The sequence below is a fragment of the Pecten maximus genome, chromosome 8, assembly GCF_902652985.1.
Source record: "Pecten maximus chromosome 8, xPecMax1.1, whole genome shotgun sequence".
Classification (NCBI taxonomy): Eukaryota; Metazoa; Mollusca; class Bivalvia; order Pectinida; family Pectinidae; genus Pecten; species Pecten maximus.
Window position 1 is genome coordinate 26,794,884 of NC_047022.1, and position 13,383 is coordinate 26,808,266.

The 13,383-nt window shown below is 38.7% G+C and overlaps 1 protein-coding gene across 2 annotated transcripts; it reads left to right on the plus strand.

The window, feature by feature from the left end:
- The first annotated feature begins 4,951 nt into the window (after nucleotides 1–4,951).
- LOC117332388 (zinc finger BED domain-containing protein 4-like) lies at nucleotides 4,952–7,668 on the plus strand. 2 transcript variants are annotated; one of them, XM_033891275.1, is made up of 3 exons: nucleotides 4,952–5,139; nucleotides 5,295–5,583; nucleotides 5,997–7,668. In XM_033891275.1, exon 3 carries the CDS (start codon nucleotides 6,213–6,215, stop codon nucleotides 7,536–7,538), a length of 1,326 nt encoding a protein of 441 aa, XP_033747166.1. In that variant the 5' UTR covers nucleotides 4,952–5,139; nucleotides 5,295–5,583; nucleotides 5,997–6,212; the 3' UTR covers nucleotides 7,539–7,668. The 2 variants fall into 2 exon arrangements, with proteins under 2 accessions (XP_033747166.1, XP_033747167.1); XM_033891276.1 differs by lacking the exon at nucleotides 4,952–5,139 and having other exon boundaries at nucleotides 5,146–5,583.
- The last annotated feature ends 5,715 nt before the right edge of the window (nucleotides 7,669–13,383 follow it).

Genomic DNA, 13,383 nt, shown 5'->3' on the forward strand with positions numbered 1-13,383 from the left:
GGACGGCCTCAGCACATGTGTGTGGCATTTATGGGACGCAGAAATGTGAAATTTGTTTATTGGAATATTTAAAACCTAAGCGTATACCTTTGCCTGTGGGGTTAGTCAATTGCACACGAAGCATCATCCTCTAATTATAGATATGTTTGAATATAAGATGTGAGGACCAACGCCATATTTTAACATCGTTGGTAAATTTGCTACCGATGGATCTAGACATTTTCTATTTGTATTCTTTACAACGATATAAGCATGTATATATATTATAATTTTCACAAATGTGATGCTGATGATATGAATAAATACAATACATTGTACCAGGAACGTTCAGTTCGTTGACGTTTCGTTAACTTTTCCCGTGTGCGTTTTGTAAACATTTCGCGGGAATTGGAATATGCCGCGGTATTGAACTTTGATTGTTTCTAGTGATTAGAATGAGGTATTTCAGCTGCAAACGACACAAATATGTAGAATATAATATCTGAGTAATTTTCCCATTAATAATAACGTTCGATTTTCACAAAAATATCCTCAAAATGACACCGTTCAACGACGGAAAGCTGTGAGGGCTGTAGGCGCCACCATGTTTTGTTTACAAAGGTTTAACCGCCTGACATCTGACCCCAAAATGGCGGTGTAATATGCAAAACGTCTATAGAAGAAACTGTTTACATCTACAGCAAATTATTTGTGATTTGAAGAAACTACATGTCCAAATAAACATTTTGGTATACTACATGGCTATTTCTGTGCAATTTTTTGGATATCTATTTGTGTTTGAAATTCACAAGTATTATGCTATATAGATGACCCTTAAATATGTCTGCCCTGCAGGTAGGGCGTAAGAATTGTACCTGCTGCCCCCATTACATGATCGTAAGAGGCGAATACATTTAGGTTCTTATATTTTCTTTCTGAACAATTTTTCTCCTCCCTAATGTCTCCCTTGACAATCCCTCACTTTTGGCCTTTAGTTGAGCGTTTGCCCCTGTGAGGAATTTGGTTTGGTTTGGTTAATTATGCTTAACGTCCTATTAACAGCTAAGGTCATTTAAGGACGGCCTCCCGTGCGTGCGACGTGCATGCGTGTGTTGAGTGCGTATGTGTGTTTTGGGAGGCTGCGGTTTGTTCGTGTTAAGCCTCCTTGTGATAGGCCGGAACTTTTGCCGATTTATAGTGCTACCTCACTGAAGCATACTGCCGAAGACACCCAGCAGGACACCCCGCCCGGTCACATTATACTGACAACGGGCGAACCAGTCGTCCCGTTCCTAATATGCTGAGCGCTAAGCAGGAGCAGCAACTACCATTTTTAAAGGCTCGGCCAGGGGACAGAACCCAAAGCCTTCCTCACAGGGGCGAACGCTCAACTAAAGGCCAAAAGTGAGGCAGTGTCAAGGGAGACCTCAGGAAGAAGAAAGTTGTTCAGAACGAAGAGAAAATATAAGATCCCAAATTTAGTCGCCTTTTACGATCATGCAATGGGGGCAGCAGGTACAATGCTTGCACCCTACCTACAGGGCAGCCCCTGTGAGGAAGACTTTGCTGAGCGCTCAGCATATTAGGAGTGGAACGACTGGTTCGCTCGTTGTCAGTAAAATGGGACCGGGTATGGTGTCCTGCTGGGTGTCTTCGGCAGTATGCTCCAATGCTTCACTATAAATCGGCAAAAGTTCAGGCCTTTCACAAGGAGACTTAACATAAACATACCGCAGCCTCCAAAAACACACACACGCACTCACCACACGCATGCATATCGCACGCACGGGAGGCCGTCCTTAAATGACCTTAGCTGTTGATAGGACGTTCAACCAATTAAACCGAACCAAACCCTCAGTTAAACGCGTATATGTTGTTAAGTATCAGAAACGATTGTAATAGAAACAGTAAACAAGTACATGCCTGCCGATAAGTTACATAGCAAGAAACAGTTTCGGTTTATCCAAGGAAGATCCTTTTTAAAGTTACCGATCACAGGATGGAAATTCTTGATGTACTATACTGTGATTTTATGAATGCATTTGACAAGGTCCCCAGCCACCGACTCGTGTATAAAATAAGCATGTACGGTTTAAAGCATTTCTTCTTAATCAACGTGAAACAATAATGGGAGACACGTCATGTTGGAAGGAGTTGAGCAGTCGTATTACATTTTCTAGGAGATTTACATAAATGATCTCCCGAACATCAGTACGGAAACCAACATATACCCTTTTGCAGACGATTGGTTTGGTTTGGTTTATTTTGTTTAACGTCCTATTAACAAATAAGGTCATTTAAGGACGGCATCCAGAGACCAAATTTTACCGTGCTATCTTTGACACTCAAGATTGCGAGATTCTATAGGAAAACCTGCTGAAAGCACAATTATGAAACAAAAACTTGCTTCTATTTGTCCACCCATACAAATGTAAAAAAAAAATGCGAATAGCCAATAGATATATATCGACAATTCCGCCTAAAACCTAGATGAACTTTCCTCAACAGAACATGAGAAAGATATTGGAGTCACCATCGAAAACAAATTAGCATTTGATGTTCAAATATCTGAAGAAAAAAAACAATACCAATTCATTAACGTGTGTTATAAGACGGTCTATGGAATGGATGGACCTTACAAAACCCTCAGCTCTATACTCGTGAGACCACACCTAGAGTATGCAAACTAAGTCTTTAGCCCACATCGTATTGTACAGAATCAGTAGGAAATATACAACGGCGAACTACCAAGCTAATACCAAGAATGGTTAATCTATCGTACCCTGAGAGACATCAACGACTGAAATTACCAACATTGGCATATCGAAGAGCAAGAGGAGTCAGAGCTATACAAAAATACAACAGAGAAATATGATCCGGGGGTGTCGACTTTCATCACATGTAACAAGAACACCACCAGAGGAAACAAACTAAAATTATATAAACAAAGAACGCGCCTGGATATTCGGAAAAAAAATATTCCTCCGCAGAATCGTTGATATATGGAACAACCTAATTTGACTGAAGTATTTTTATAGATATAATATGATAACGCATTAATTTACATGTAGTACCAAATGCAGAATAGAAATTCCTACAGCACAGTCTCGTGTTTTCTTATTTTATAACGGCATTTAAAAATAAATCAAAACTATCAACCCTGCAGTAAATTCAAATCAGCTTTTACATATGTATATGTATTTGCATGTATGAACCTTCATATTGCATTCAATGAGATATAAACTTCCAGATCATTTCAATACCACTTACGTAGTATTTAGTAAATAAATGCATTTATTCAATTCATGCTTATTGTTTGTGTTTCCTTTCACATGCAATCGATTGTAATTTCAGGTGGTCCTGCACCACAGCGTTTGGAAACTCTTACCGCAGCTGCCTGTGATGTACTAGGTATGGGCGGATCCCAGGAGGGTTGGACTATGGCGAGATATGGGTTACGACCATATCAGATAGTAAAATTACCCAGGCTTCGAACAGGTGCATAGGAACGTAAATTGGTGTTAGGGCCATGATGCGAAGGTTTCAACAAATTGTCATTGACTATTGCCATTTAAATGAGATATTTAATCTTTTGGAATCTTGTTTTTTTTTTATTGCAGATCGTTCTAGCATTGACTTACTAATTGGCCTCACCGAACTCACCGAGCCTTTGCCTGCGTTGATTCGCCCTGCCCCCAAACACCTAATCCTAACCTCAACCACATGTCGTGCTACAAGAATGTCAATGAACTGCTTCAAGATTGAAGAAAAGATAAGCTAATAAACATCGAAACAAATTGTTAAAGCAACACCATTCAATCAGATTTCATTCTCCATTCATTTATCCGCCTAGATGTTTTCTTAGTTTTTGTTGTCATTGTTTTGTTCTTTTTTCGTTTTTAGTTCCGTTGTTAAATATGCATTTTCTTGTTCACCATTAATCCCGTTTTAAACGGTGACATATAACAAAACCTGAATATTTCATTGTTTATGGTCTTCGCATATATCTGATTTGCCCTGCAGGTAGGGCGTCAGAATTGTACCTGCTGCCCCCATTGCATGATCGTAAGAGGCGACTAAATTTGGGATCTTATCTTTTCTCTTCTTTCTTAACAACTTTCTTCTTCCTAACGTCTCCCTTGACACTGCCTCACTTTTGGCCTTTAGTTAAGCGTTCGCCCCTGTGAGGAAGGCTTTGGGTTCTGTCCCCTTGCCGAACCATACCACAGTCTTTAAAAATGGTAGTGCTGCTCCTGCTTAGCGCTCAGCATTCAAGGAGTGGGACGACTTGTTCGCCTGTTGTCAGTATAATGTGACCGGTTGGGGTGTGCTGTTGGATGTCTTCGGCAGTATGCTTCAGTGAGGTAGTACTATAAATCGGCAAAAGATCCGGCCTATCACAAGGTGACTTAACACCAACATACCGCAGCCTCCCAAAACACACATACGCACTCACAACACACATACGCACTCACAACACACATGCATGTCGTAAGCACGAGAGGCCGTCCTTAAATGACCTTAGCTGTTAATAGGACGTTAAACAAAATAAACCAAACCAAACCAAACCAAATTCTAGAAGTGAGTAGTAGAAGTGATATATTGGTGGTACTTTGCACTACTCATCCTGGCCGCAACACAGTCGTCGTTATCACTATTATAAAGGATCTGTCCAATATTACCTATTATGGAGTTCGCAACACGACACAACAATCTGCAGCTTCTGGAGGATCCACTCCTATCTCCGTGTAGCATATGGAATCATCGTTTCAGTTGTCCGATACTCTAGTGTTGGGACGATGATCGGTAAAGATCGATTAGCGATCGTTTATAGCATCTCGATGCCGATGATCGATGGCAAACATCAACAATCGATCATCGGCAAATATAAAAAGGTACCAAAACGAACGAACCTCAGTATATGTAATCGAACGCGCCCGTCAGGGGGTGTAACTCGAAAACATAAACAATGTACAAAGATGGCGGCCGCTGAAGAAAATCTAAGGGAAATATACCCAAACCCAGGCTCCAAAACGAAATCAGATGTTTGGAAATTCTTCGGATTTTATAGAATTGATGATAATGAACCACCATCAAAAAAGAATTTGGATACAACGCAAGCTGTTTGCCGTCTATGCCGCAAGATTTACAGAAATACAGGTAAGCTCTACCAAGCTAACAAACTCGTACGGCAGACGTAACATGTGTTTCATTTGTAAACTCAAAATTGTATCAGCAGTTTAGAACGCTTGTCAGTTGTATATTTATTATCTTTGAACAAGTATCAACTTAATGTTTTCTTCCGTCGTTTTCAGGAAATACTACGAATTTCAGAGCCCATATTGACGGGGAACACAAATTACCGTCGGGAAATTCCACACAATCGCGACCAGACAAAGTTGAAACAAAATTAGTTCAACCAACAATATCGGCTGCATTTGTCAAAAGATGTGATGTTGTATCAGGATCAAATACTGTATTGAGTCAAGAGCGGAGAGGACGGGTCGATGATGCAATATATCAACTAGTCGTCGGAAAAGTCCTGCCTCCAAGTCTAGTTGAGAGCGACCATTTTATCAATTTTGTGAAAGAATTGGATCCAAGGTATAGTGAAACATGAGTACATGGTAAAGTTGTACCTTAAGTTTGTCTTTTTGTTAGTTTTAAATGAACTTTGTCATACCAACTGGCCACATGTGACCATTGTAGCAACCCTGCCTCTGATTTAAATTAATGTACCACCGTAGCAGCAAAACAAACTATAATGTGAAATTGTGAATGTGTAATTCAATTGAAAACAGTTCTCTTAATAAAGTTGATAAATAGATTTTATGTTCAGAAAACTTTCTTGACTTTAAATTTGAATGTGTACTCAATGTAGTCATGAAACCTTGATGACATGTATACCCATAACTAATACCTAGTGCTAAATAATCTAATGGTAACTAAATTTTTTTAATTATATAATGTTTCAAGCAGCTCAAAATACAAGAAAAAAACCCGTTTCATTATTTCAGATACAAGTTGCCAAATAGAAAAAAACTTATGTCCACGCTTCTAACCAAGAAAATGGAAATCCAGGAAAAGATAAAAGAGGATATTCGGTCATGTGACGGGGTGGGAATTACACATGATGGGTGGACCAGTATAAGCACTGAGAGTTACCAAACCACTACCATCCACTACATCGATAAAACCTGGAACATGAAGACAGCAGTTTTGAGCACAAAAAAATGGAAGGTTCTCACACTTCAGAAAAAATTGCAGCTTCACTTGATGAAACGAAAAGAGAATGGTGTTTGCCGAAAATAGTGGCCACCACCGACAATGCGGCTAATGAGAAAAAGGCATTCGAAATCCTGAAATGGCCCCGTTTCGGCTGCTATGGTCATCGCATCAATTTGATAGTGAAGAAGTCTCTTGAACAAACAGATATCACTAGGTTATGTGGGAAAGGCAGGCGTTTAGTAACGCTTCTTCACACATCATCAAGTGTTAATGATAAGTTAAGAGAGAAACAAGAACTTCTCCTCAACCCAGAGCGTGTTGGTCATAAGCTGATTGGGGATGTTCCAACAAGATGGAACTCAACGTTGGCCATGCTACAGAGACTTATTGAACAAACCCCTGCTCTAATGGCCCTCGCTTCTGATGAACAAATCAATAAGAGTGCACTAGCAACAATCAGAAATTGTGTCTACACATTTGATGAGACCGCATTAGCTGAAAAGGTAGTATCTATTCTAGAGCCTTTCAAAAAGGCTACAGAGGTAGTGTGCGCAGAGAAAACCCCAACAATAAATAAGGTGCTGCCTGTAGTTGTGAAGTTATACAGAACTCTTAATGAAAATGAAGGAGACCTACCAGCCATCCGTACGATGAAAGCTACAATAAGGAAACAAATGGAGTTTAGAACTGAAGCTGAAGAAATTGCACTAGTTATTTGTATTCTTAGTCCATTTACAAAGGGTTTTGAGTTTCTTCCGGACAAAAAGGAAGTCGCAGAAGGGTTACTTCGAAAACTTGCCTCTAATGTCGAGGTATCAGTCACTGTGAAACAGGAACCAATTGAACAAGAACTTGAACCAGTCACGAAAGTGGTACCTGATTTACCAACACTGGGGATCTATGATGATGATCATGAAATGACTGATGAATCTAATCCTACGACTACTTCCCAGTCTCAGAAATCTGTACCTGAGGATAAAACAACTGAACAAACTCAAGAAACAGAAAGCCTCAAGAAAAAGTTAAAATCCAAAGATACAGAGGATTGGCTTGACGACGTTATCTGTACAGGCGAAGAAAAAAAAGAAACTGCAGATGCCGTTCAAGCCGAGATTTCAAGGTACCTTGGTACTACAGTTGTCGATTCAGACCGTCAGAAGACAGTCCTTGAATGGTGGAAAGCAAATGCTATGTTTTCCCCCAGATTATCAGTGTTAGCTAGGAGGTGTTTGTGTGTACAGGCATCTTCTGTACCATCTGAACATGTGTTCAGCTTGGCAGGTCAGTTGGTCTCCAAACAAACGCAATCGTATGAATCCAAGTCAGGTTGATTTGTTCATATTTTGGTGAGTGTGATATTCGCCACTCGATAGTTAATTAATGGGAAATTAACTGATTTTACAGAACATTATCTACTATCCACTAGTATCTAGCTACCCCAGTAGCCAAATTGCAAAGACATTAAAAACAATCATTTCCAGGGAGATTTGAGTGCATGTATTGTATTTGCATTTGTGAGTTTTTCACCCTTGTACATGTTCAATAAATGTTTACTATTATTTTCTAGTCAAAACAATGGTGTGTCAAAAATGTCAAAAACTCAATTGTCTAGTCAAGAATGTTTAGTTATTGCTCTGTTATACTAAATTGTTATTGTTTATCAGTTTAATAGCTCAATTAAGCTGTTTTCATTGTTAATAAAAATATTGTTTTTCTTGATTGTAGCTTTTTGTGATTGATGTGTCCTCATGATCAGTAATTAAAATTATTTTGAGAAATCCTCAAATCCCAAAAACATATAAAGTTGGAACACCACTTTTCTATAGTGCTTAAAGGAACTGGTTAAGTGATTCATAAAGTGACATTAACAGATTAGAGACTTTATCATGTTCATCAGAAAGTTATGTTTCACATACTACAGAGGGGGTGAAGCATACAGTACACATACAACACAAAATAAAGTAAACAAAGGCAGATAACTGAAAACAGTTTATTTCCATGCTAAGTTACTAATAGTCAATGGAATTTTAAAGATATTAAAGTTATAAATGCATTGGAAAAGTAAACCGATTATTTCACCGATTATCGGATCGAATAGAGTATCCGATTCCAACCGATGATCGATTATGATTTTCAACCGATTTCCCAACACTACTTCGCTCTATAACTGTCAATGTTTGCTTATGGGGATTTGAAATGTATACTGCCCTGCATAAAATTGTACCTGCTGCCCCCATTGCATGATCGTAAGAGGCGACTAAATTTGGGATCTTATCTTTTCTCTTTCTTAACAACTTTCTTCCTAATGTCTCCCTTGACAAATGCCTCACTTTTGGCCTTTAGTCGAGCGTTCGCCGATGTGAGGAAGGCTTCGGGTTCTGTCTCCTAGCCGAGACATACCAGATTCTTTAAAAATGGTAGTTGCTGCTCCTGCTTAGCGCTCAGCATATATGGAGTGGGACGACTTGTTCGCCCGGGTGGGGTGTGCTGTTGGATGTCTTCGGCAGTATGCTTCAGTGAGGTAGCACTATAAATCGGCAAAAGGTCCGGCCTATCACAAGGAGACATAACACAAACATACCGCAGCCTCCCTAAACACACATACGCACTCACCACAAGCATACATGTCGCACGCACGGGAGGCCGTCCTTAAATGACCTTAGCTGTTAATAGGACGTTAAACAAAATAAACCAAACCAAACCCATATACGCACTCGCCATACGCATGCATGTCGCACGCAAGGGAGGCCGTCCTTAAATGACTTTAGCTGTTAAAAGGACGTTAAACCCCCCCGGGGGTCAGTCAAGGCCAACATGTCCATACCATCAAACTGTTATCCCATGCTAATAGTGTTAACCAGGTTAGAATGAATTCAAATCCAACAAATAAGAGTCAAAAATATGATTTCCCTATTTAAACTATAGTAAAACTTACCCCCTCCCCAGGGGCAAACGTGGGAACCCAAGGTCATGAAATTCACAATTTTGGTAAAGCACCATTAAACCCTTCTATCTATGCAGAATGTTTGATTCCCCCATATCTGAGAGTAGAGAAGAAGATTTTAGTCAATGTGACCCTTTTTGGCCCCACCCCTCAGGCCCCTTGAGGGTTGGGAACATATAATTCACAATTTTGGTTTCCCTTTAGCCATAGAAGCTTTCTGCCAAATTTCATTGAATTTGGTTAAGCGGTTTTGGAGAAGTCGAAAATGTAAATTGTCTGGTTGTTGTGGCCTAAGATCTGTTTAAACGCCCGAACAGTTGGCATTGTTCTTGCAAAACAGTTAAACTTGATGTTGTTGTTGGTGTACTTTGCCGGTTACGATATCGATGTGACAATTGTTGCAAAGTTCCGGACTCGTTTTCTGACTTGCCATCGAGCAAGTCAGCTGCCTGCCGTAAAAGTTTAACGGTTTCAGATACGGAGGCGTTTACTTGTGTCATCATCCTTGCCTCTGCTGGCAAGAGTCTTCATAAAGCGCCGGAATATTGATGTGCACATGTATCGATGACGTATACTATAATACAACGCCATCTAGCGTCAGTTTGTGAGTTCATTGATTTATATTTATTGATTGTGCAGCCGTGACTATTGATTCCGCTTGTTTGTCTGTTGGTTTGGTTTGAACATTGATTGTTCCATAATATATGTTGATTTGAAAAGGATGTCTATTGATATGATTTTTGACATTGGTTTTGTTTTAATGGATTTTTGCCCTTTCCGCCGCCCATAGCTTTAGCGGTCAGCATTGTGGCAGTGTGATGACTGTTAAAATTACCTTAGCTGTTAATAGGACGTTAAGCAAAATCAACCAAACCAAATTTAGCGCTCAGCATTGTGGCAGGGTGATGACCGGTTTGTCAATATAATGTGACCAGGTGTGATGTTCCTGCTGGGTGTCTTCGGCAGTATCCTTCTTAGAGGTAGCACTATTAATCGACAAAAGTTCCGGACTATCACAAGGAGACATACGACGAACATACCGCATCCTCCCAAAATACAATGCTCACTCACCACACATGCATATCGCACGAATTAATAGGACGTTAAACAAAATAAACCAAACCAAACCAAACTGTTGATAGGCCTTTAAACAATCCAAAACCAAACCAAACGACAATATAAAAAGCACCATGGTTATTCTGGTGTGTGACTGTCCGAAACTATTACTAGATTTAATGGCCCATCAACACTGAAACGATCATTAGAGTCAATATATTGTGATTAAAAAGTATAAATGTTTAAAACAACACCAAACAATCGAAATGTCTGAAAAAGAGTTAGTACACTCACGAATGTGATCCAACATGATCAATGTGGCTATGGTAAGTCATATCTGATAGAACAGACAGAAAGTAGTAAAAAAAAGAGTTCAAAGACTGCATACAAGTACATATAGTACACGAATGAAAAATACTTTAGCATTTAATAATAAAACGCCTCGGCGAGATTGGCAAATAACATTCACAATCAAGAACTGAAATGAAAAGAAACAGTATAATGTTATTAAACATGCAAATTACCTGTTTGCGTGCTGAGTGATGGAAGACAAGATCATTTAGTTTGTGTTTGCTGCTGGGCTAATAACTACTTCAATCGATTGTTTGCCACCAATTACTTAATTAACTGTACAGACTTAGAATCTGCGAGCGAGTGTTTATCATTATTGGGTAATTACTCAGCTTACCAAAGAGGAAAACTATACAAAGCTGTGGCGTGACATCAGGAACGTGAATTCCATTGTTTGGTAAATGCTTGCATTAAACATCAAAATCGTGATTAATTACACAAAAACTAATGTACAACCTTATGTCGGTATAGACCTTCGATTTGCTTTTGTATGTCGTGCTGAAACCACAGAAAAATTTAATTCATAAGCAAAGACGTATAAACCATTGTTTATCCTTTAAAAGGAGAACTAAGGAAATGATTTGCTCACTTTGCCTATTCCCGAGAGTATAATCTGGCACGCAGAAGAAAACTGACACAAGAAGTTCATCACGGTTTATTTTCGATAATAACGCCCTTTTTTTTAAGAAAAAAAATAAAACTTACCAAACATACTGTAGAAAGCAAGAAGTACATTGATTAAGTGAAGTCGATAACAACGGGACTAATCTCAGATAAGGTTTTAATGCGGTCACAAATGCTATACTTGTATGTTGAAGTTATGATAGTTGTATATCTGAAATGTGATTGATTTATCTCAATGTTGTGTTGTAGAAATGATTAAACTACTGTACTTAAAATGACCATATCTCGGAACACATGCAGTTAGATGGTCCCTCCAGACATCTCGTATTTCATTATTTACCATTTCCTGTGTTTACTGAAATATAATATATGTGTTCTGTATATATTTATTAGAATCCAATACAGGTATATACACAATATATAATGGTTTACATCCAAAATTTAAGAGGCCAGCCTTGCGGCCAACGGCCGGCTTGAGTGCCAAACCCAAGGCTCCCTCTTGTATGCATATACAAGTACCATATTATGTCTGAGAACATGGGGCACAATTTATTAGATAATTAAAGGGGACTCTGGTTTAGATTGGTTACCTAATGTATCAAGACAACTTTAACTTATTCATTATTAGGTAACTATTTCAGGAGTACACATGCGTTAACTAATCTTGTCAACACCGCCAAGCTTGCCTAGACCGATAAAGAGTTTGACAAATGTATTGATTCATTATAATTTACACGTTATACTATATCAAGTAAATTGTATAATTGTGTTATTAACCCATGCATACTTAGTCACGTTTTTATTTATAAGTAATTGCTGACGGAAAGTACGTGTATAATCAGAGCAAATGCTCCTTGTCACTACTAGGCCAAGGAAAAAATAATATCCTGCTTCCTTACATATATATTTGGCTTGAAAACAGTTCTGATGTTTATGTTATTGTTTATAAATAAGAATTTGTCAAATTTCAAGGATGGCTTTATCAAAAAACAATTTAGTAAAGTATTAAACATTAATATAAACTTTATTTAATTCATTCAATTCAAACATAAACAATTCACATGTAATCATACAATCATAATTTGAATGGGATTAGAAAACAAGTATTAAACTTATATTAATCCGTCTCCTTTTTATGATACAGTAAGTAAACAAGTGGGATAATAGATAAGTGAGCAATGCAATCCTTCTATAGATATGAAAATGAGGAGATTGAGAAAAGAGGAGAGATTAAAAGATCAGAGGAATTTTATATATCCAATGACAGGGGTCGATTTAACCGTTGTTTCTAGGCCAGTTGATCTAGGCTATGGCCAGATGAGTTTACTGTTAAGAAGAACGTCGTGCCAGTTACGTTTTGGAATACCATATCATACATGTTGTCTAATCGTTGTGTACGACAAGGCGTATGTAGTAGGTAGGAAGGGCGTAAGTTGTCAGTATAATGTGACCGGGTGGGGTGTCCTGCTGGGTGTCTTCGGCAGTATGCTTCAGTGAGGTTGCACTATAAATCGGCAAAAGTTCCGGCCTATCAAAGGAGACTTAACACGAACATACCGCAGCCTCCCAGGAACACATACGCGCTCAACACACGCATACATGTCGCACGCACGAGAGGCCGTCCTTAAATGACCTTAGCTGTTAATAGGACGTTAAACAAAATAAACCAAACCAAACCAAACCAAATACTATGCGGTAGCATGACACCCTTGCCAGTCAACAAGCGAACCAGTCTTTACCGTGAAATATGATATGAATATATAAAACAGACAAAAGTGTGTTTATTTCTTAAAGGTCGTATTTCATGTGTAACTATATACTACCTGAATGGTATACATTACATTTTAGGTGTAACTTTTGGAGATTTCTATATATCAGCAAAACGCCATAACATACCTGACGTTACGTTTCACCGATTTAGTCAATCTAGACATTGATGGACAAGGCAGTATGCTGCTCTATATTTAAGCAACAGCATTTCCGACTTTAATTTGAATGTGACTCAACATATCGGCAGTATTGTCCCTCGTTGACCTTTTCGACACTACAAGTGGAGAAACCCTGTCATTTGGAAGTTAACGTTGCCTTCTATATAAGAAAATTGGCTTTGTTACGAATAGCCAAAGAAGGTATTTCATGGACAATTAGAAGAGGAGTTTACCACTGTCATATAAAATAGTTCATCTCCAATCGCTGATTGA